Source organism: Episyrphus balteatus, chromosome 3, assembly GCF_945859705.1.
Source record: "Episyrphus balteatus chromosome 3, idEpiBalt1.1, whole genome shotgun sequence".
NCBI lineage: Eukaryota > Metazoa > Arthropoda > Insecta > Diptera > Syrphidae > Episyrphus > Episyrphus balteatus.
In genome coordinates this window covers 57,433,902-57,457,046 of record NC_079136.1, presented here as the reverse complement: position 1 = coordinate 57,457,046, position 23,145 = coordinate 57,433,902, and the positions used below count along the sequence as shown (strand labels likewise).

At 30.5% G+C, this 23,145-nt stretch overlaps 1 protein-coding gene across 1 annotated transcript in view; it reads left to right on the top strand.

The window, feature by feature from the left end:
• The first annotated feature begins 6,995 nt into the window (after positions 1 to 6,995).
• The window catches only part of LOC129915262 (homeotic protein deformed), a 51,174-nt gene continuing 35,024 nt past the window's right edge, over positions 6,996 to 23,145 (top strand). The window contains exons 1-3 of the mRNA XM_055994747.1: positions 6,996 to 8,108; positions 18,669 to 18,769; positions 19,259 to 19,436. Of these exons, the coding sequence (XP_055850722.1) occupies positions 7,583 to 8,108; positions 18,669 to 18,769; positions 19,259 to 19,436 (805 nt within the window). The 5' untranslated portion in view covers positions 6,996 to 7,582. The remainder of the gene's footprint in view (positions 8,109 to 18,668; positions 18,770 to 19,258; positions 19,437 to 23,145) is intronic.

Below are 23,145 nucleotides of genomic sequence, written 5' to 3'. Positions count from 1 at the left end.
TTTTGTAAAGTGAAATAACGCCGAATTTTGGAATTCGGCGTTATTTCGCTCGGCGTTATTTCACGGCACCCCCTGCCTATAAGTATCGTGGCTACAAAACCACGAACTTTTGAGAAAAACATCTTCAAAGTTTTGGAAACTCGTGCAAACTCATCGAAACTCGTCAAACGTTGATTGTAGACAACAGATAGAAGATTGGGGTCGACACAGTGAATAGTGGGACCGGATAACAAGTTAAATAACGCATTAAACTGAAAATTTCACAAAAATGCAGATTCGCTGACGATATCATCAACAGGTATTAGTTACCTGCATATCTTTCTCAACTTTCTAATTTTGTGTAAGTATCAGTAAGAACAGCCCATTTAAATAAAGTAACTTAATAACGCATTAATCTTCCTATTTTTACAAGAAAAATTCATTTATCAAAATATGTCACACATCATAAATACTATCAAAATATTTACTCTATTAACTTAGATAACAATAAATTAATTATCACACTCTTGCATTATCTATTATTTAAAAAAAATATCAAATAATTGCAATTGAATTAAAACTTTAATCAATATCAATTGACCACTATAACCACATTACCTGGGTGTATTAACAACTTAATCATTTTGTTTGTTGCTAATTGAACGTAAAAATATAACCAACAGTTTCATTCTAGATAAAAAAAAAGATAATTTACATTAATTAAAAATTATAAATGTTACAAACTTTGAACTATGGCGCAGGCTAACACATAGGCCAGATAAAAACAGAATAAAAAACCAATTCGAATGTAATTGATTTACCATATAACTAGATAAACTATTCTACAGCTCCATTCGATGTTCTTTCAAACTCAAAACTTGTAACCACCTGATGTTCCAGCTTCCAGCATCCCATTAGCACTCAACCACACGCATTTAGAAGGTACTCAAAGACCACGCGTTACTCAATTAATTAGCAATATATTCCTTCAAGCTTCAACTCGGTTGTGATGATTGAATTCAATTTAATTGCCCAGCAATTAGGCCGTCATCGTCATCAAAAACCGTTTAAACTTTTACTCGACAGTTGATTCAGTTCAGCTATACCTAGGTACATTGGGTATGTCCACCACAGAACCATCAACAGTTAATATTAAAACTGACCAACACTCAGTGTAGACTACGTCAAAGGGTGCTGTCTCGTCTGCCTATAAAAATAAATAAAAAAAAAAAATAATAATAATTGCAAAGCATAAAGACGAGAAATGTGTGCCAAAGGGGAAAGATTCCCAAGACGAGGTGTCTGACCAACAACAACCCAACCGACAACGGGCCGGGCGGTCAGGTCCGCCATTAATATCATCTTCCGAAGAGAAAAAAGGTATTCTCGTTTTATAAAAGGTTTTTGCAAGTCAGTTTCCGCTTGATGCACAATTAGGGTTGTCGAAGGACGTTTCCTAACTTCGATCGATATTGTCGCTATGTTTGTGTATGTGTATAGGTAACTAGATGTTATATTTTTTTAAAACCTTAGCTCCACGTCTCTTCACGATGCGAAACACAAAATTGCATTTATATGAACAAGAGACCAAGTGTATCTATAAAAACGAAAGCCATTGACACGGTGCATTGAAAATGTCAATAAAATGCCCTGACAAACACAAAAGTGTAATAGAAAGGCGGAGACTTCCATTTTTCCTCTTATTTTAAATTGAATCCTGCGCTGATGGGTTCTTAACAAAAGTGTGAAAGCTAAAAAGAGATGGCGTGAATCCACATAAATCAAATTTATTTCTGTCTTTTATTTTTCTTTTACTTTATTACAAATGTGTTAGTAAGTAAGCATACGTCACGCACATTTTATTGCATTGATCTAGTACATTTTGTTTTATATCATTTATACTTTCTTATTGTCAGCCTTATGGAGTGACCATTCGCATAAGATTAAACTTAATAGTATGGTAGTTTATGAAAAAAAAAATCTTCATAAAGTCAACCGTTTTAAAAGACTGATTTCATAAATTAAAAAGTCTTAATGAAGTTAACCGTCTTGAAAAGGTGATAAAAAAGAGTTCATGAAGTTTAACGGCTTCAAAAATGATGAGACTTATGATATACAGGATCAAGGGCGGATCCAGGATTTTTTTCTGGGGGGGGGGGGGGGGGCACAAGGGACGGATTGGCAAAAAAAATCAGCAATAACAGTTAGAAATAAAGTGAAGTACCATACGACTAACTGACAAGCAGCGAATTTTAACGACGCACAATGCGGTATTTTGGTCTAAGACCTAGCCAAACATTTTTGGGCATATTTTCATGAAATAGGTACCAAATGACAAAAAAGTTATTCGGAAGGAAAAATTTTCATTTTCTTGGTACAGTAAAACCCACTTAAGTGCTTACCCACTTACCTCCCGATTAGCCGGGAGAAAAAAAAATATTAAAAATCATAAAACGCACGTACAATCCTGTGCTATAACTTTTCTTAAAGTAAGTAATTTATTATTTATTTTATTTTTTGACTCAAGTTGTTTTTATAAATAGTTTTTGAGAAAATAAGTACATATTAAAGATGAAAGGAGAATGGGCATTTTGGACGTTGAGCGGCCATTAATAAAATTGGTATCAAATGAAAGGACTATAACTTAGGAAAAACTTTTACTATGGACGTTTCGCAGTATTGCGTTAAGAATGTAAAAAAATGCAGTATTAGTATCGTTAATACATTATTCAATGTATGAACGACAAATTGGTTTATATTTTTATTTGGAACATAAAATATGATTCTCTGTCATTTTCCCTGAGTCTGAAGTCATTACTCTTGAAAATCCGACCAATAGAACTCATAATATAAGATTTTTAAGACAACCACTTCAAGATTTTGTTCGAAAGTTTTCAAATAATTCAAACTAACAAAAAATTCAATAACGAAACTCTCAAAATAGTCTTGAAACTGTTGTTTTAAAATGCTTATAGTTTGGGTTCTAGTGGTTGGATATTCAAGATAGAGGTCTTCAGATTTAGGGAAAATGAGAGAGTACCGTATTTTGCATTTAAAATACACACATAAAATACAACTTTGAGACAATCTGCATAAAGTGTTATATGCAAAAATGCATTTTATCCGTTTTTGGAGTACGTCACAAGGATAAAACTTCTCCACAATATATGTAAACCTTAATTACATCAAAAAATAACAAATTCATTCCTGGCCGCGCAACGTCCACATTCCATACAAACTTGCCCATTCTCCTTTCTAAAAAAAAAAATGTTTTCGTTTTTTAATTGATTTTGTATAAAATTTTGCAATATTATGGACATATTTATACCATTATTTAATGACCTGGTAGTTTTTAGTCAAATACTAAAGACTACTAAAGACATTCCAAAGAATAAAAAAAAAACTGAAACATAGCTACTTTTTTCCCGGAAGACCCAGTTTTTTTTTTTTTTTTTTTTTCATTAAAATTTTATATACCTATCTCAAAAATATTGTGTTCAAATTGTTGGTCTATTGGAGCCAAATTGACCAAGTTATGAGTATTTAAATATTTTGCTTACGATCGTTCTAGTCCAGAGTTCAAAACTTTAAATCGTTCTCCCCACAACTAATGTTTTCAAACCCGCTTCACCTCATAACTTCATAACTATTGCACCGATACTTTTAAAATTTGGAGTACTCTTTCCATATTTTTAAAGGTATCCCTGGAGAAATTTTCTCGAAAACATAATATTTATTAAAATCTATAAGTAAGGGTCGCTTTTGAAGAGTTTTTTTTTCAAGGGGCCTTTATTTTCGTTATATTTTAAAAACACTACTGTTTAAAAAAAAAACAACGAAAAAAATTCAAATTTTTTAAGTGTGCACTTTAACCCCTCTGTATGAAAAAATAGATTTGCATATACAATTATTTTTTTTTTAGAATACCATTCATACCTTGGTTGTTGATGTCCATAGGTATCAAAATTTTTCACCAAAATCACTTTGAAGTTAAAAAAAAAAACACTTAGAAAATTCACTTTTTTTAAATCGAAAAAAAATTCGTGTTTACCCAACAAAAAAAATATATGTTTATTTATTTGTGAGGTGGTAAAGGGATGCAACAAACAATAAAATTCGTATTTCCAGTCAGAAATAGACAAGAGTTTCACTCAAGTACATTCTGTTATTATTCATATATTTTAACAACTCTATTAATTTGATTTGCTTAAAGTATGAACCAGTTCTGGGGGGGGGGGCACGTGCCCCCGTGCCGCCCCCCCCCTGCATCCGCCGTTGTTCAGGATGAAGGTTTAAGATCAATCAGGGACAAAGGACCTATAAAGTTCTTAAAAATATTTTTGCTGCGTTATGTTCGAAAAAGGTTTTATAATAGCTGGCATTAATTTTGTTTATTTTTTAAACCTAGTAAAAAAGTTTTGTTTGTTATAAGAACTCGGAATATTAATAGTATACAACATTATCTTGAGTCTAAAGGTGATGAGATAAAGTTTTGAACAACGAAAATTAATAAAAATGTTTACAGAAGAAAATAAAAAAAAAATACGTATACGCCTTGGTGACCATTTTGCTAGTTTTTCTAAATCTAAACTTTCCCAATCCTTAAGAAGACAATTGACAACTAAGGCAAGCAAAAGAATAATAAACATGCTAAAAATATGAGACACCCTGTAGTTTGGCTCCGAGTTACATATATACGTCATTAAAGTACATATTTATTTCAGATTTTGTGCACAAACTCAACATGAGGGGTACCAAAAAATTATTTCTATTTTCGTGACCTTTTTCTTAATTATCCTAAATCCTAAACGGGTTTTAGGTCGGTATTGAGTTGTTTTTACTATTCGTCCACGCACAATGGCCAATTTTGACTTCTTCTGTTGCATAAATAATATCTTTATTCGCCACAATATTTTTATCTTGAAGGAAATTTCCAAAGCTATGAAAATTATGACTTTCAGAAAAAAAAATTATTACAGGGTGTTTCAGAAATTGATGTTAAAGTAAAGTTACTAAGGTGTAATAAACATAATAGTATTTTAATATACAATCGTCAAAAATCTATCTATGAAGTTGTCAGAGTGAAGTGACTCAGTGGGGAAAAAGAAAAAGTACCAATGCGAGCGAAACAGTGGAGAGAAAAGTATTTTTTTTTTAATTTTTCGGTAAACGAGAGAGCATGAGAGAAAATAACTGTTATAATTTGTTTGAAGATCTTAAATCTAATCGGGTATTGGGTTATAATTGCGTTGTTTTGACTAGTATGTTATCCATTAAATTTTAAGAATTTTATTAAAATTATTTGTTTGGGTTTTGAATTTGATACTTTTTTATTTTAAATATTTCAAAATCCAAAGTCTTCTATGAGAAAAATTCCTTCTAGCAGTCTCTACAATGTTCTTAAAAACATTTTATATGGTGAAAACGTTTATTTTTTTTTATAAAACTAAGAATCTATGGAGTAACCAAAATTATCTTGAGTGAAAGGGTATTTTTGTTTTTAAGAAATGATGAAATTCAGAATATATGCCATATATTTGTGGCAAAAATGGTACCCTATTGAAGAAATTGGTAAAAATATTTCATTTATAACAAACAGATAAAAACAGTTTATAAAAACAATTTTAGGTGAAAGGGTGTTTTTTGGGAAATAAGGAATATCCGCGTTAAGTCCGATAAAATTAATTTTACGAAAGGTACACTCACGGAATTCATTAAAAATTTTGAGAAAATGGGAATTACGAATTAAATGAATCTATAAATATTTTTCATGTGAAAGGTTTTTTTTTGGTAGGTGTAGAGAAAATGTTGGTATATTAGAAAATCTAAGTAATAAAAGTTGTACCCCATTGAAATTCAGCAATTATGTTAATTTTGAGATAAGAAAAAAAAAATGTATGAAAGGGTGTTTTTTTAAATAAAAAAAAGGAGGGCCACTTTATTGAAATTTGGTAAGAACGTTGAATTTGGGATAGGAAGCTGTAAAGAGTTTTCATAAACAAAAATTTTGGTGAAAGGGTGTTTTTTTCGAAGAGACAGTAAAATCTGTAAATGGTCCCAAAAAGGAAATGATTTATTTTGTTGAACATTAATACTTAAGTCGTTAAACGTTAAACCACGAATCATTAGCTTTTTGGTACCAATTACAGATTTAACTGGGTCTTCGAAAAAAAAACACCTTTCCACAAAATTTTATTAATAGACTCTTATTAAAAAAGCAAACTTTTTGCCATGTTCCATGAGGGTAGCCATTTTTTTTAAAATGCCTATTTTACATGTACTTTTCCTCACAAAATTAAAATTGCATTATTTGCTATTAAAAATAAAATATGGCACACATTTTTTTGACACTACTGTAAAAAATCGTACTAGATTCCCATCTGCTCCATCTTTCAATCAAGGTGGAGTCTCGCTCTTTACCATCCACCATATTTCTCCTTCACATACATTCACATTTCCACCACCATCATGTAACTGTATCTGAACAATAAAAAAATGGCGTGCTGTTAGGTTCACTTGATATGGCCATCTTCCTTGTTTACACGTACACGTTCACAATGAATGAATCACAAATGAGGGTGGGTTTGCTATTATTTGCCTCATATCGTCATCACAGCTGAATCAACTCAAACCAGATTATCCAGTTTTCCAAATGAAAATGGGCAGATACTTAATAAATTCACTGTTTGTGTGTTAGTATGATTGGTTGGGCCTACAAAACACGACTGTCAGGTAAAAATCTACAACAACAATTTTGTGAGATACAAAAAAATAGAAACAACAAAACTGCACCAACAACTTCCATTCGTGAGCCGCCACAACAACACAACAATAGAACGACTGGTCACGAACGGACGTATCTGAAAGATACACTCCGAGAATTTATATTTTTACTTGCGGTTTTAATTAAACATTTCAATTCGTATAAAACACGACGGCAAGTTCTTTCGCTCGTCTCGCATTCGAAGCTCTGCGTTGTTTATTTTTCGTTTCGTGTTTTACTTGATTTTTTATTTTTTGTTTTGTATTGAGTTTTTTGGATTAATCAATGATTTGCCTTTTCGGATTGAAAAGACGGTGAAGCTTTAGACTTCGTGTACTTAATGATTTGACTTGAAATCTTGAGCCAGTTTTTGTTGAACACAAAAAACAGGGGATACCAACTTCTATTTTATGTATATTTCCTGCCTTCCATTGACGGCTTTATCATATCGCGCGCGCGCCATCTTTTCGTTTATAACGTCTTTTTGTTGAATTTTAAGCTTCAAGTTGAATGGCATTGTGTATAGGTATGAGAGGGCCAAAAAAAAATTGTGTGGAGTGACTTTGCAATTCTTTTCGGATTTTTGATGTCTAATTTCGATTTCAGTTCTTGCCGCACCCGTCACTGTTGATGAAGTGTATTGTGATTGTGTTGTTGTTGATGATTTTTTAGAGAGATACCTACCTACCCAAAAAATCTGAAGGTCATTCTTGTTAGTGAGAGAGAATTTGTGCTTAATTTTTTTTATTAATTTTTGGATACATTTTTTTTTATTGAATACGGGTTTTTTTTGAAAGAATACAATAATTTTTTTAATTTGCGCCTGGAAAAATACAAACAATGAGCTCATTTCTGATGGGTTACCCGCATGCGCCGCACGTTCAAAACCCAATGGGTTCGGGGCTAGAGCCCAAATTCCCTCCAGCTGATGACTATCACATGTACAATGGATATAGTATGTCAACCGGTCCAATTGGACATCATCAGGGCCACATTGGCAGTGATTACATGTCGAATGGGCACAATAGTGGCAGCTTGCATCATCAGAGTTCAAATAGCTTTAACTACTCACCGCATCATCATCATCACCAGAGTATAGGAAGTGCCGCCGGGTATTATCATCATCCACATCCGCATTCACACCCGCATAGTGGTTATTCAACACATTCGGTGCATTCGCCTGTTTCGGCAACGGCGGGAACGGAAGCAGCGATAGCGAATAATGGATACGCGAACTCCAATTCGAATGGCGGATATTATGGTGGATATTATGGTGCGAGTAATGGTCACCATCAGATGCTGGATTTACCTATTCAGTGTCCGAATACAGAACCGACCAATACCGTCCTAGGATTACAAGAATTAGGTAAGCAATAACGGAAGAAAGTTAAAACTTATTTTTTTATCTTTCAACGTCAAAGAGTTCGTTGCTTGTTTGAATTCACCCGAAGTTAATTTCAAGCTCAATTCTTCGAATGCCTAAAAACTATGTATTTGAGCACAAGCGTGTTGAATTCTGTGAAGTTAGTATGTTCCTATACCTTGAATCAGATACCTAGTTCCGATTAAAGTTTTCGATATTAAACAAAGAGTTCTTAACATTGTTCTAAGACAACGTTTTACAATATTTAAATTGTTGTTTTGGAAACTTTCCAAGGGGTCAATTTCCGATCTATGAAACTTCTGAAGTGATAAAAAATTTATCATTTGACTTTTCACAGAGACTTTTCACTTTATTTATCACTTCAAAAACTCGCCTAATGCGATTCTCGAACTTATTATGGTGATTGGCTGTTAAAATTTGTACCAAAAAGTACAAACAGATAAGTTCAGTCATTTCACTTTTTTCTTTTGTAAAATTAATATTCAGTTTATTTGTTTATAAATTTTGTGTTCGTTAATCGTAATGTCCAGAACTATTATTCGTTTGATTACACTGGTTAACAAAATTAAACTTTTTTTTTTGTTGCCGAAACAAAAATATACTTTTCTGAATGTTTTCGGTGTGTTGAACTTTAATTTTTAATCAGCCGTTTTTGAAATACTACCGTTAGAAAATGCAGTAATTCGGGCCTTATTCTTTTATATAAGGAAAATTGTTTGAGCATATTTAGTAACGGTTTTTATAAGAACTATTTTCCACCTTTTTAAATCTGTTTAAATCTTTCCAATATCTTTTTTACTGCCCGAGATATCCTCAGTTGTTTGGCATATTTTATACATTTTATAACGTTATTATCTCCTATATGATATATGAAGCCAAACCCATTTACTTCATTTTAAGATATCTCGGGCAATACAAACGATATTGAAAAGATTTAAACAGGTATCGAAAGATGGAAAAAAGTTCTTATAGAAACCGTCACTAAATATGATCTAATAATTTTCTTATACAAACGAATAAGGTCGAAAGAACTCAAAATAACGTGTTTTTTGCATTTTCTAACGGTAATATCTCAAAAACGGGAGCTGATTAGTTGTTTCTGACTTCGAAAACCAAAACCTTCAGAAAAGTATATTTTTGTTTCGGCAACAAAACCCTTGTAAACCAGTGTTATGTTTAACATACGTCACATATAACAAAGGCTTTTTATTTTATAACCATATTACACTTAAAAAATAAAACTTATGACTTGAACTGTTAAAGTCTGAGGATATTTCAACGTACGTTCCCTTAGAAATGGCCAGAATCTATTCCCCATCCACATTTGTATTCCCGAAATATTTTTATAGATATGCACTTTATAGAAAAGCAGTGCTGCAATTTCGAAATTTGAAAAAAACATGATTTCAGTTCAAATAAAATGCACGACTGGGGTCGCACGTACTTGCTCTTGCAGCTCAAAGCACTTTTATAGTAGTCTACTTGTATATTTTAAAAGCTGGATCTAAATTTAAAAAAAAATTGATAATGGGGAAGAGCCGGCATTTAGGCCAAAATTATGTTAAATGAAAAATTTTTTTTTGTTATTCGACTTTTTTGAGAAAAAATAAAAATGCAATTTTATTGCCACTGCTTTAAATATTACGTATACAAAGTTAAATCAAAATCGTTAGAGCCGTTTTCGAGTTTTTTTATATCTCGTTCTAAACGAGATATAAAAAAAACAAAAAAAAACCAACTTTCAGAATTCCATAAAAATCATCTGTACCAAATTTGAAGAAAATCCATTAACCCGTTTAGGCTGTGGAAATGTGAACAGATGGACGCACAACCGCACAGACGCACAGACGCACGGACGGAATTGCGAGACCCACTTTTTTGGAATTCTCCATCATCGTAATGGTTTTGATTAAAACCTCAATTTTTTTTTTCGACACGAAACCAATACTTGCCCTATAGAGCAAGTAAAAACATGATTAATAAAAATAAGAAGAAAAAACTGATAGACAATGAACAACCACATCGTGACTAGGGAGGAGTATAACAAATTATTTCGAGTTTATTTTATTAAATAACTACATAGGCTCCGTTTTGCAAAAATTCTAAAAGTGAACAATTTTAAACTCATTATATGATGCAGAAAGCTTAGATCTTGGCTTCAAACATTTTATTTAGGTATAGTTTATTTTTCCGAAAAAATGGACTTTGTAGGAAAAAATAGTTTTTTGCTTTTGTAATTTTCCCACTTTTTTTCAAAAAGTTGTAGTTGTAGTTCTTAAATTACTAAGATGGCAGGAATAAAACTTGAAAACATAATTAAGTTTCTAATTTGAACGCATTTAAGATTAATTTTTTATAAATACTTCATGTATTCAGTAACTTATTAAAAATAACAGTTCACCAAGTGAAAAATGTTGTTGGTTAACAAACAAATTGTAAAGATTTTTCTCTTGGATTAAGAAAAAAATTATTTTGGGCACGAAAACATTAAAACATGATTTTAGTTCAAAAAACATGAAAATCATGATTTCTGACAGCTCTGTAGAAAAGTCCAGGGCTCAAACTATATAATTATGTAAACATATTTTTATAAGGATCTAATACAAATGTGGTTTTTAATCAACAATTTCATGTAAAAGTGTCTCCACCCTATCTCACTAGAATTGTGTTATTCAAATTAACAGCAAATGTTAAAATAAGAATGCGAAAACATCATTCTGTTTTTTGTTTTCGAATAACAACTTGCTGCGTGAAGTTGCCGTACAATTTGTTTTTCAAATTATGAACTCTAATCTTACAAAATATTTGTTTCAAGAATATATGCAATGCAACCTTAGAACTCTCCGATAACCGGTTGCTAGGTAGATCTTATATTTTCTTAAAACTTTTTCGCAATTGGCTTGCTAACTTCACAGGAGTCAATAACAACAGCTTAGCCAAAACTCACGGTTACCTTTACGGATGTTGTTCTTCTATTTTGTGTGTGAATCAAGATAAGAACTTGCTTACATTAACAAGGCGTGTCGTATTAAGGCACCCTGAACGCCTTTTATAATGCAATGATTTTATGCCATAAAAATGGCATGGTAAGATCAAGGTTTATTGGCCGGTAAAACATTTTTTTTTTTTCAAAAGTTCCTTTAGTTTCTAAATCAAAATCAGAGCTTTTCAAAGTAATACATAGTGGACAAATCACACTTTTGGTGCGTAAGGAAAACTCGATTTGGATAAACGATTGCAATTGGTTTTATATATGTATGTCTATCTCTAAATTTGAGCTTCGATCAGCTCGAGAAAATTACCGTTCAAGTTTTTCGAATTAATATTACTTTCAGTTGCCAAATATTATTCTTGTGTGGGGATGACTGCGAGACACCTATTTTGAACCTCCAGAGGCGTAGAATGAGCTGCTGGGGGCCCCGGAGCAAAACTAAATTTAGGAACCCTTTACCAAGTAAAAATAAAAAAAGCGGAATAACTTGCGAAAACTTCAAACAAGCCTTACTTAGTTTTGTTTACTTGAAAAATAAAGATTTTTATCAAATTCTGTATGAGTTACCAGATTTTCTTTTTTAAATTTGTTTGTTTTTTTTTTTTACACTTCAGAATTTTCAATACACCTACTACAGTACAGAACAATTAACATAAATTTTCAAGAAATATAAAAATGTCTATTTGTCTAAACACTTTATTAATTTTTTATTAATTTTTTGGACTTGTTTAGAAAAGCCCCCAAAAGCTTACATGGGCAGGTTTGTAGAGGTTTCGAATTTGAAATAAGGTTTATTTTCTGTTTTTATTAAAGTTTTTTTATTATAGTTTTCAGGGCAACACTTACATTTAATTACTCTAGGATCCAAATAATGGTACGGGGCCCACAGTAGTTGTGTGGCTAACCAACATAAAATAAGGAAACTGGTTGAACATTTTTGATAGTTTCCTTGGTAATATTATTTATATTAATAGATTTCTTCAAGACATAATCTTTCGTAAAGCGATCTTGCATCTGTTGGGGGTCCCATGGCCTGCCCCATTGGCATTTACGCCCCTGAGTAGAGGATTAAGTATAAATTGGTTCCAATTTTAAGAATTGGTTTTATTCTTTCCCTGAGTGTGCATCAACTTCATTTTTTAATGGGAAATTACTCCCCTTTTAAGCCTAGTACGCAGATCGCTCTAATTTTAGTTGGTATTTTGCTTTTTTTTTGCAACAGTTCTTAAATGTACAATTGAAGTAAGTGATTTTTTAACTTCAGCTGCGCCCAAATCTGTTAAAATTCATCAATAAATTTTTGCTCGGCTAAGTTTTGGAGGGAATTTATTATGGGTCCTAAAACTAAGCCCTATTTCAGACTTTGATTGATAAAAAAATGAAAGTCATATGCTTGGGCTTTAGAAATTTTTGATATTGACGCCGCCGCACATAGGAGTATTCTGGTCGAAAAGTTGGACAAAAGTCGATTTTCTAAAAATCAAAATTTTGAATTAAATTTTTTACAAAGCGAATGGGAAATATACATGGGCTCATATGATGCACTTCTTTTTTTGTGTGGTAAAGTGTGTGGTGTGACAAAACAAGTTCAAAGTCATCTATTTATTTTCTGGATTTTTTTTGTAATTTGTGGTGATTTGGTGAGTGTTGTTAGGAGATTGATTGTGTGCGAGTGTGCTTTTAAACATAAAATTTTCAAATGAAAAATACAATTGCAGGTATTGAATAATAATTAAAGAGTAGTTATGGAAATATTAAATGTTTTTTGTTCAAGGTTTTTTGTACAGGTTTTTGATCGAAATACTCCTATGTGCGCCGCTTCAGCGACCGAGCAAAAATTTGAAATTTCAATCTCTAAAAATATTTGAACGAAATGGACTTCTAATAGTAAGTTTAAACCTTTAATCCTTTCATAAACGGAGTCACTCAAAAAAGTTGCTTAAGACCTTCTTTTATATAAATATACATAAATGGGTTGGGCTGAAGTCTGGATTACATTTTTTTTTAACGATCGAACATGCAAAACTGAAAATTAACTTTTTTCAGTTTTTATTCTATTTGACCTTTATTTGTATCTATTTGTAATTCCCTCATCCAGTGGCGTATCCAGAAAAATTTTTGGAGGGGGCTGGAAAATTTTTCAAAAATGTTTAGAGGGTAAATGTGCGAAAAAATTTTCATTTCTTTTTATTAGTCTTTGATCGAGAGTTAAACGCTGTGCTGCGGTACTGAAAGTTGTATAGTAGCATTATACTGCTCTCGACAGATTCGTACTACTGTCTCCTCCTTTCACATTCAGAGTACCTAGTGGTTTTTCAAAGTTCTTGTGTCCCAAACATTTTACACAAACAGCAAGAAGTTGTGTCATCCTTAAAAAAAAGCACTTCATTTCCTTCGAACTTTGTCATGGGCTGAATCCAAAACTGTTAACAAATTTATTCCTATCACGTCAAGAGTTTTTGAGCTATACTCATCAATATTTTCGTTAATTACGCCTATGTTCCACAATTCGACCCAAAGTGAATTCAAATCACTTTTCAATTTCACGTGAAATGAAATATCAATATTCTTCACTTCGATCGAATTCGAAAACTTCGAAATTGCTTCTAACTGTCAAAACTGAAGGATCTTCCGTTTTTATTTTGTTTCTAAAGTGAAATTACTGCAATTGCAGATTCATTGAAAAAGGCCCCCAAATTCACGAACAGTAACATAGTGAATTGAATTCGATCAGAAAATCTAAATGAGTGAAAAAATGCAGAAAACCTATTTCACTTTCGGCAAGTGAATATGCAAAAAGTGAAATGCAGAACGTGAAAGTCTGAAAAACCAATTTTGAATGAAATTCCTTTTGATGTTTAATCCGAAATACATATATATGTTTTTTCGTAATATGTTGCTGTTTTAATCCAAATCGGAAGCGCAAACTGCAATTTTCTTAGAGAAACCTGTTTGCCACTTAGATTTTGAGATATCAAAAATTTCTATTTCCAATATCTTTGAGAAAAATATTATTAAAAAAAAGAAGTAAATATACTTAAGACTATCAAATACGGCGTTTTGAGATTGCATAAGAAGTTTTGCAATAATTTAACGGGGATGTTATTGGAAGTCAAAATACTAAAAAATGATATAAGGATTTCTGAATTGGACTAAAATCCGAAAAACAAAAATTATCCCAACCCTCATCGTCAGCTTAGGCTCTTACTCAAACAAACCCAAACAGCCGTTTCAGAATTTGGAGGGGGCTCGAGCATCTGTGCTGCCTCTAAATCTCCAAGATTTACGAACAAGTTTCAGTTAATCATGTACATTATGATGAAATCAGCTAAATACAAACATGATCTTGAAGGCTTGGGGGGGGCTTGAGCCCCCTGAGCCCCCCCCTCAATACGCCACTGCCCTCATCTGAATCAACCACGTAATTTCGATTGGAATACATTTTTAAATAGTTTTGTAAATCAACAGTTCCTAAATGGTCAAAATCATGGTCTTATTTCTTTACTTTATTGCAACTAATTCAAAGCAATTCACAATTTTCCTTTTGTAATAAATAGATATTGTATTTTGTATTTCCCTTTTACACCATTGTGTTCCTAAAAAACAAATGAAAAATTATGAATAAATTACAAGTGTGAAAAATACATATTTTAAAAATTATAATAAATAGTTTCTATTGTAATATTTACTAAATACTATTCCAGTGCTAACTGTATTTTAATTACTTGTAACGTAAAAAAAAATATAATGATGATCATAAACATATCTATGATCAAAAAATTACGCCCACGGCACTTGTCATTAAGGTACGTTATTATTTTTTTGTATTCGATCAACTACTGCGGAAGGTTAAACGTTTTGCGTGTATTTACTCATTAAACAAATTGTTTTTCTTTTGATGTATAATGGGAATACATTCATAGTTATGCAAAGTTTTTTTTTTTCTATTCAAAACCAAATATGGACAGTTTATTGCAACGAGTTTAATTTCAATATTAGATCTAAAACTAGGTATGAAATATTATAAAAACAGATATCAGAAGTGGTAAAATATTTGTATACTTTTGCAAAAAAATGTTCAATTGGTCAAAAAAACTTATTTAGTAAGTTAAATAGGCATGTCAATGTTTAAAATTACTGAAATTCATCTGATAACTTGCAATTTTCAAACCTTTGAGCCAATAAATATAAAATTAAAAATTAAGGGCTTATTTAATTTATTTTGTTTTCTATGTTGCAAGTTTAAGACTCATTAAATATTTGAAGCTGCAAATTCAAAGTTTAAAAATTCTTCACACATTGAAAATTATTTCGTTTTATAGTAAAATTTTAATTTTGTTTGTGAAAACTATTCAAACCAATTTTGTAAATGTTTAATTTTCACAAAAACGGCTCCTCTTTTTCTATTCTGATACAAAAAGGCATGAATACATTTTAAAACACAATGTATTATTTTCTAGGAATTTTTTTTAACGATACCTATGACCTAAATTGCAATGATTTTTTTACTACCTTCCAAACGATTTGTCCAATTTCAAAATACAAATAAAAATAATAATTTCAAAAGCAACATTTTGAATTAATCGAAAAGATAAAATAAACAACTATGAATTATATTATTAATAATCATAAATTATATCAAAAAGACATGCTTAATTTTTACATAACATAGTAAAATACCTACATTTTGTAGGTCAAGTTTAGGATTCTTAAAAAAATTTTAATTCGAGATAACAATCATACAATGAGCGCATAAAGTTTGTCCTGCGACTCCTTCTCTGTAATCTTCAACCTAAACTACTGATGAGATTTTCTGGAAAATTGACGACTGGTTCAAACTAACTTGCTCTATAGTTCAAGTTTCTAAAATTTGTAAAAGTTTTTATATTAGTGGGGCGGCTTAGCAACTAAAACGTGCACTGATAAAAGCATGAAATTTATATCGTTGGTAGTACTCAATATAAGAGTTATTGTGAGATATTGGGCCACTTTGTATTCCATCCGGGAGTGTAGATACAAGCGGTTTTTTGTGTTGCACCCGCATTGTTGCATATCATAGTATAGCCAATGAAACATTTTTATTAATATGATATACATATGATTTCGAGGTAATTTTTAATGCCCGATCGAATAAAGTCAGTACCAAAATGTCTGGACCATGATTTAAAAAGTTATTGCACTCTTTATAAATAGTCATTAACTTAAAGAACCAGAGCCAAAATATTACCAAGAACTCCTTGAAAACAAGTGGTAGACCATAGAAAAAAATTTAAAAAAATTATAAAATAAAATTATCAAAATATTTCTGGGTAAAGGGTGCTTTTTTTTTAGTGAGAAAGAACACTTTTGAAATGGTACCATTGCACCACATGGAAATTTATGCATTTTTTTTAACCGCATACATATTTTATACATTCTATAAGAATCAAAAATTAAAAAAAAAAATGAATTGTATTTTCCTTGCAATGTTGAATTTTCACGAAAAACTTAATGAGCTTGCTTTTATTTATTATTGAATTTTCATACAAATACCTAAATGTTTTGAAGGAGTGAGGTGCATAAGTAAAAGTATGAAAAATAATTGTGCAACTTGTGATAATGGGATCAAATTAATAGGATTGTTTTGTACAATATATAACCATCATTTTTTGATATTGGGCCACGTAATATTTTACCTAGGAGGATGTATACAAGCCTTCTAATAACCATACATTTTACATAAATTCATTTAATTTGCTTTCTGTAGGGGAGAGTGGGGCCAAATGTAACACTTTTTTCTAAAACCGATGGTTCTCCTACAAATTTGAAAATGTGTCAACCAGACCTTTTTTAAATTAAAGACCCATGTTTTATCTGCATGATCCATCACAAAAATTCAGAAAAACATAACGGTAATGTTGAAAAATAAAGCTTCCAAAAAAAAATCGTGTTGTTTCAACTTACCCCACATACGGGGCAAAGTGTAACACATACCGGGGTAGGTTGTACCAAGAACTAAAAATAAGAGAAAAATAGCTTTATTTATGTTTGTATTTATTTATTTTTAATTAATAACAATAAAAACAAACCTCAGTCATGAAATTTTGGTGCAAATTAAAAAAAAAAGTGGAGCAAATCCAAGATTTCCAGAGAAAATTTAACAGTAGTCTTAAATTAAAGTTATTTGAATTCATAAATTGTTTTATAAGCTTTATGAATTCAAGTGGTGGTTCAAAAAGTGTTTCCAATTTCAAAATAAATACAAATTCAATTACAAGCATTCATATCCAGGATTGTTTATTATATTAGGTAAACAATTTTTCAGTATAGGTAGGTTTTTACATGGTACAACTTGCCCCGGAAAAATGTTACAACTAGCCCCAGCATGTAATTTTTCAAACAAAATCAATTTAAAAAAAAGCGAAACTGATATAGACATAACATATACACGTAATTTGAGCCAAAACACAATTGCATATAACAAAAAAACACTTAGCACTCTATCTTTTTCGGGTAAATAGGTAGACCAAAAATAAAATTTAAAAAAAAAGTTACAAACATGCTTTTTTTGGGCACCACTAGTATAACTTCTCACCCTATCAGAATTGTAACAAAAAAAAAAAACGGTTTACAGCAGGTGTAGGTAACTACACTGAGGGAAAAGCCACCATAAAACAACGTAAAATCAATGAAAACCACATTGATTTAACTATTATTCGGAATGATTTTGAAGATGAACATTTTAAAATCAACGTGGAAAAAAGGTTAATTTTTGATGGTTTCGTTTCTTAAAGTCACATAAATCAAAGTAGTTCATCTTTGAAACAAAGACGTTTCAACTTCAATTTATTTTTTCCCTCAGTGTACGTACCTACGGTTAATTATGACTTTTCAAAAATAAAATTTTTCATTAATTAATATTTTTTACCAAAAATGTTTTTAAGATAGTTGAACTTTTCCGAAATTTGTATATGACAGGCACCGTTATTAATTTTTGCTGCACAAAAATTTATTCCAAAAACCGTTTTATTTTTTTATGTCAATCCGGTCCATAACTTCAGACTTATTTTTGCAGTAATTCAATTAATCAAAAACCATGCAAGCAATAAATTTTTCGTTTGTATAACAAATAAGCATTTATTAGCTCCAAAATCTGTGTTTAAAATTTTTTCCATTTCACTGCAAAGTGTCCACCAAAGTAAGGGGAGTGAAATGATTAAAAAAAAATAGGAACTAAAATAAAAGCGGTTGGGCAAATTTTCCTAGTTCAGTAATCATATTAATAATAAATAAAATTTAACCTTACTAATTTCAAAAACTTAAAAGTTTAAATAAGATTGAATTTAAGGATTAGACCAGAAAATAACCCACAGTCATAGAAATCTCTTTTAAGAAATAGAATAATTAAAATTGACAAGATACAACCCAGACATTAATCAATTAAGTTTTAATTAAGTTCATCTTGTTTAAAAACACTTTCAATTTCTAAAAACAAATGAACTCAATTTCATTTGAAAAAAAATCATAAGACACTTTAAATTGACAATAATATTATTTCTTTCCACCCACAGGCTTAAAGTTGGAAAAACGAATAGAAGAAGCCGTCCCCGCAGGTCAACAACTCCAAGAATTGGGAATGCGATTGCGATGTGATGACACCAGTTCTGAGCATGTAAGTTTTTTTGAAAAATTTATTTATGATACTAACGCAAACTGACACATTGCATGAGCTCACACATCCATGATGCAAAAAATGCATGCTCATATGTAGCTGAGATAAAAACTGAAAAAAAAATGCATTGCAAATGCAACCGGGAGACGAGTGCCCCCTGTAGTACACCATTTATCTCATTCGTTATGTTCTTTTGCATAAATTTATATGCACCGCGTCAAAATAAAGTATAGAATTCACTTTAAAGGAGTGGAACTTATCCAAAGGAGGGTGTATCTTTGTATCTTCTTTTGCCACAAAAAGAGCAACGCGGAAGCAAAGTTGCATGAATTTTTTTATTTTTTATCTTTTCAATTTATATAATGCGCGTGCAGGATATGTGCGAACTGTGTAGTTACATGGTATTATGGTGTGCTGCTCATCCAGTGGTTATGTTTTGACTTTTGAATAATTGTTATCTATTATGGTTGACTTTGTGCGTTGTTGCAGGACGATATGCTGGAGGAAGATCGTTTGATGTTGGACAGATCACCCGATGAGATGGGCTCACATGAGAATGACGATGATTTGTGTGAAACCGATTCGGACGATGATCTCAATTGTGAAACAACAGACGGCGAAAGAGTTATTTATCCTTGGATGAAAAAGATTCATGTTGCTGGAGTTGGTAAGTTTAGTTTTTTACATATAGTTATAAATGCAAACCCTTTATAATATTTGTATTCATTATTCGAAGTTCATGAGTTAAGGTCAAACAAAGTAACGATATGCCAAAAATCACTGCTAAGTTTAAAGTGACCATGAATTGAAGTGAAAAGATTATAATTTTTTGTTCGTGCCAAATATTGATTGATATCTTCATAAGCAAAACGAATTTTGACAGATTCAGACAAAAAAAATATTTTAAGATCTATAATTTTTTGTTAAACTATTGAGATCTAACCTTCATATTTAAGTTCCTTGATAATGACGTCGTGACAGAAAAAACAATAAAATTATCAGAAATAAAAAAAAGTAATAAAATAATGCAACGTCATTGTTTTTTTTTCCATTTTAATCTGAAAAATCAAAATCTTTAAAGCTTTTAGTTCAAAATCCATTACCTACTCAATCTTAAAATCACTAAATATTAAGAAGAAAAAAAACAATATTTTTATCCATCAACAATTTCCTTTGAAAGAAGAACTTGCGTCTAGTCAGGTAGTTCCTACACCGAAAAAAAAAACAATATCAATTTAACATTTTTTAAATATCAAATTAACATTTTTTAAATATCAGCCAAAAATGCTCTATAAAATGTGTTTTATGATATTTAAAATGTTAAAACAACATTTTTATTATCAGGATGATATTTAAATGTCACATTTTGGAAATTTTTTTTGACATTTCATTATCATTTTTCATATCAATTTCTCATTCCAAATTGTTGAAAAATATTAAATAAAAAATTCTTAATGTGTACTAATTTAAAGGCGCTTTGTGTTTTTTCGAAGTAAAATGTATGATTTACTGAGAAAATTTGATCGGCAGTAAGATTTTACTTCACATAGTTTGGGAGAAAATAACAAAACAATTATATCACCTATAATAGAAAAAATAATATCACCACTATTTTGTATAGAATATTCACTTTCAGTAATGTTTTGAAAAAAGAAAGAAAATACTTAAAATAATAAAAATAATAAAAAAGAAAAAAAAAGAAATAGGTTTCATTATAATAAACTAAAACGTAAAATCTAGTCAACATTGATATTTTAATTGTCAAAGTGAAATTTTCACCCACTTAAACTTAAAAAATGTCAAAATGATATTTTTATTGTCAAAGTGAAATTTTCACTATCCATCTAAAATTAAAAAATGTCAAAATGATATAATAAAATATCAAAATTGATATTTTAATTGTTCTACGACTTTTGTCACTCAAAAATGTTAATTTGATAGCTGTTATTATCAATTTTTTTTTTCGGTGATACTGTTTTAACACACGTAGGTCAGTCAGTGATATCGTTTCAGTTTTTGTGAATGTTTCTTGAATATTGATTCTTACTCGTTCTTTCTGTTCAATAAATTGTTTTGAATCAAAGATTCACAAACTGCATTTCATCAAATAATTCAATACCAATAAGTATACATTTTACAAAACAACAAATTGTGTCAAAGCATACAGCATAAAATAAATTTTTTGAGATCAAAATTTCGTCGGAAAACAAACAACACTGAAAGAATTTGAGATGCAACCTTTTGATTTCTTATTTTTATAAGTTAGCTTTGCACGTGCTAAGTGGTGCACTAAATACTAAACAAGATACACAAAGCCGAAGAAAAGCAAAATAATAGCAACAGTTATAAATGCTTTATTTTTGTTTGACCCATCCTTTGTTTTTGTTACAAGAAAAAAGTCATATAAACTAGAGATATGTAACCAAGCACGTGTTTGATGGAGAACTTAATTTTTCTATAATTTATATTTTTTAGTAGAACATTAAAAATATAGTACCTATTTTCGATGTGCACCCTAATGATGTAACTTGCCTGAACTGTTCACTTGGTTCTGCATCCCATATGCGAAGCTTGATATGATCAAATACATTATTCGAAAGTTCATCAAATTAATCTTTCAAGAATACCTACAATAATTTTCATTTATCGTAAAGATTTTTCAAAAAAAAAAAAAAAATGCGCATACGCCGCAGTGACCCTCAAAAATAAAAAAAAAAAGGAAACTGTATTAAATGTGGACAAAAACTCCCAAACGAAAAGTTATTTCGTTTTTATTGAAGAGCTATATAAAAAATTGTCTTTAATTATAAAATTAGTGTAAATAAAGCTTGTTAAAACACTAAGTTTAAAGAAAAGCCCACAAAAAGTAAATTTTGTCCAGCGATCATTAATATCCGATTTAGAACAAAATTAATACTTTGGGACAACTCATTTTAGCCAACCCAACTCAAATATTAAGCTCATCTCAGGATTGCTCACTTCGAGGAACTTCGAGGACTCATCAAAAATGACCAAACATAACATTCATCATTAAAGTTCGGATTTAAAATCATAATTTCTGTAAAAGAATTGGTCAGATTTTTTGTAATACATTATTAGACCAGGGTCGATAATTTTTGAAACCAAAAAAAATCATAGTAGAATGAAACCCATTGGAAAAGGAGGTGAATATGATGAAAATTAAAGGAAAAATAAATTACGGGCGAGCCGAGTTCGGGAAGTGGGTGGGTTGAGTTTTTAATGGTAAAAAATGGTATATCTCGATTTCCGGCAAAACTACAAATCCTATAGAAAAAAGTTGTATGGCAAAGTTGTAGGTAATAAAAAGATCTACAACTTTTGTGTAAACAATTTTTCACATAACCTCAAAATTTATGTGAAAATTTCAAAAAACCGAGTTTTTGGTTTTTTATTTTTATCTTTTTCAAAAACAAACATTTTTCTACGAAATTTGGTGAAAACTTACCTTATTATGTCCCAAATACACTGTAATTTATTTGATTTAAAATATTAATTTTTTCACCTTATTTTGACTTAATACCAAAAAAACACCCTAATTTTCAATCGAAAATTCACGTGTCAAAATATCAGCTTTTTTCAAAAAGTCGGTGGGCATTTCGTTCGTTAAAATGTCTATTTTCTGATGGTGTAAAAAAAATTTTACATTAGTATACTATAGAACATGTTCGAGTAAAATTCAAAAAATGAAAAAAGCTTGATTTCAAAAAAAAATTTTTATCATTGTTTACAATTTTGGCCTATTTATTCAAATTTACACTTTAATTACTCAAAAAACGTAAGATTAATCAATGTTACATGAAATCTTGATTTTTGGACCTCAAATATCTATTAAACTGTTAGATAAACGAAAAAAGTGTTTAGGGCCTTTTTTGTAGAGCGAGCGTTCAATTTCCTACAAGAATATGTAAAGAAATTTGCTAAAAAGTCGATTTAAAAAATAATGATTTTTTTTTAGTAGAAGCTTGATGTAAAAATGGAAAATTGCGAATCGGATGACCTTCCCATTAATATTAAGAGCTCATATTTGGTGTGTATATTCTAGAGGTGTCTAGCAATCGATTTTTTTGACCCACCCTAATACATATAGATCATTTCATCGATACGTGTAGGACACTTGTACAGTGAATTTTTGTTCCCCTTTCAAAATCTTCATTTAACTGTACAAACTTTAAATAGGTAGACTTTTATAATAATGTTGATCAATTAAACTTGTCAAAGCAAAATATTTTTACGGGTTGGGTTCGATATCCCGCTTTTTATATTTCCGTTTTTTAAAATCCCGCTTTTAAAATCCCGTTTTTTATTATCCCGCTTTTTATAATCCCGCTTTTTAAAATCCCGTTTTTTACTATCCC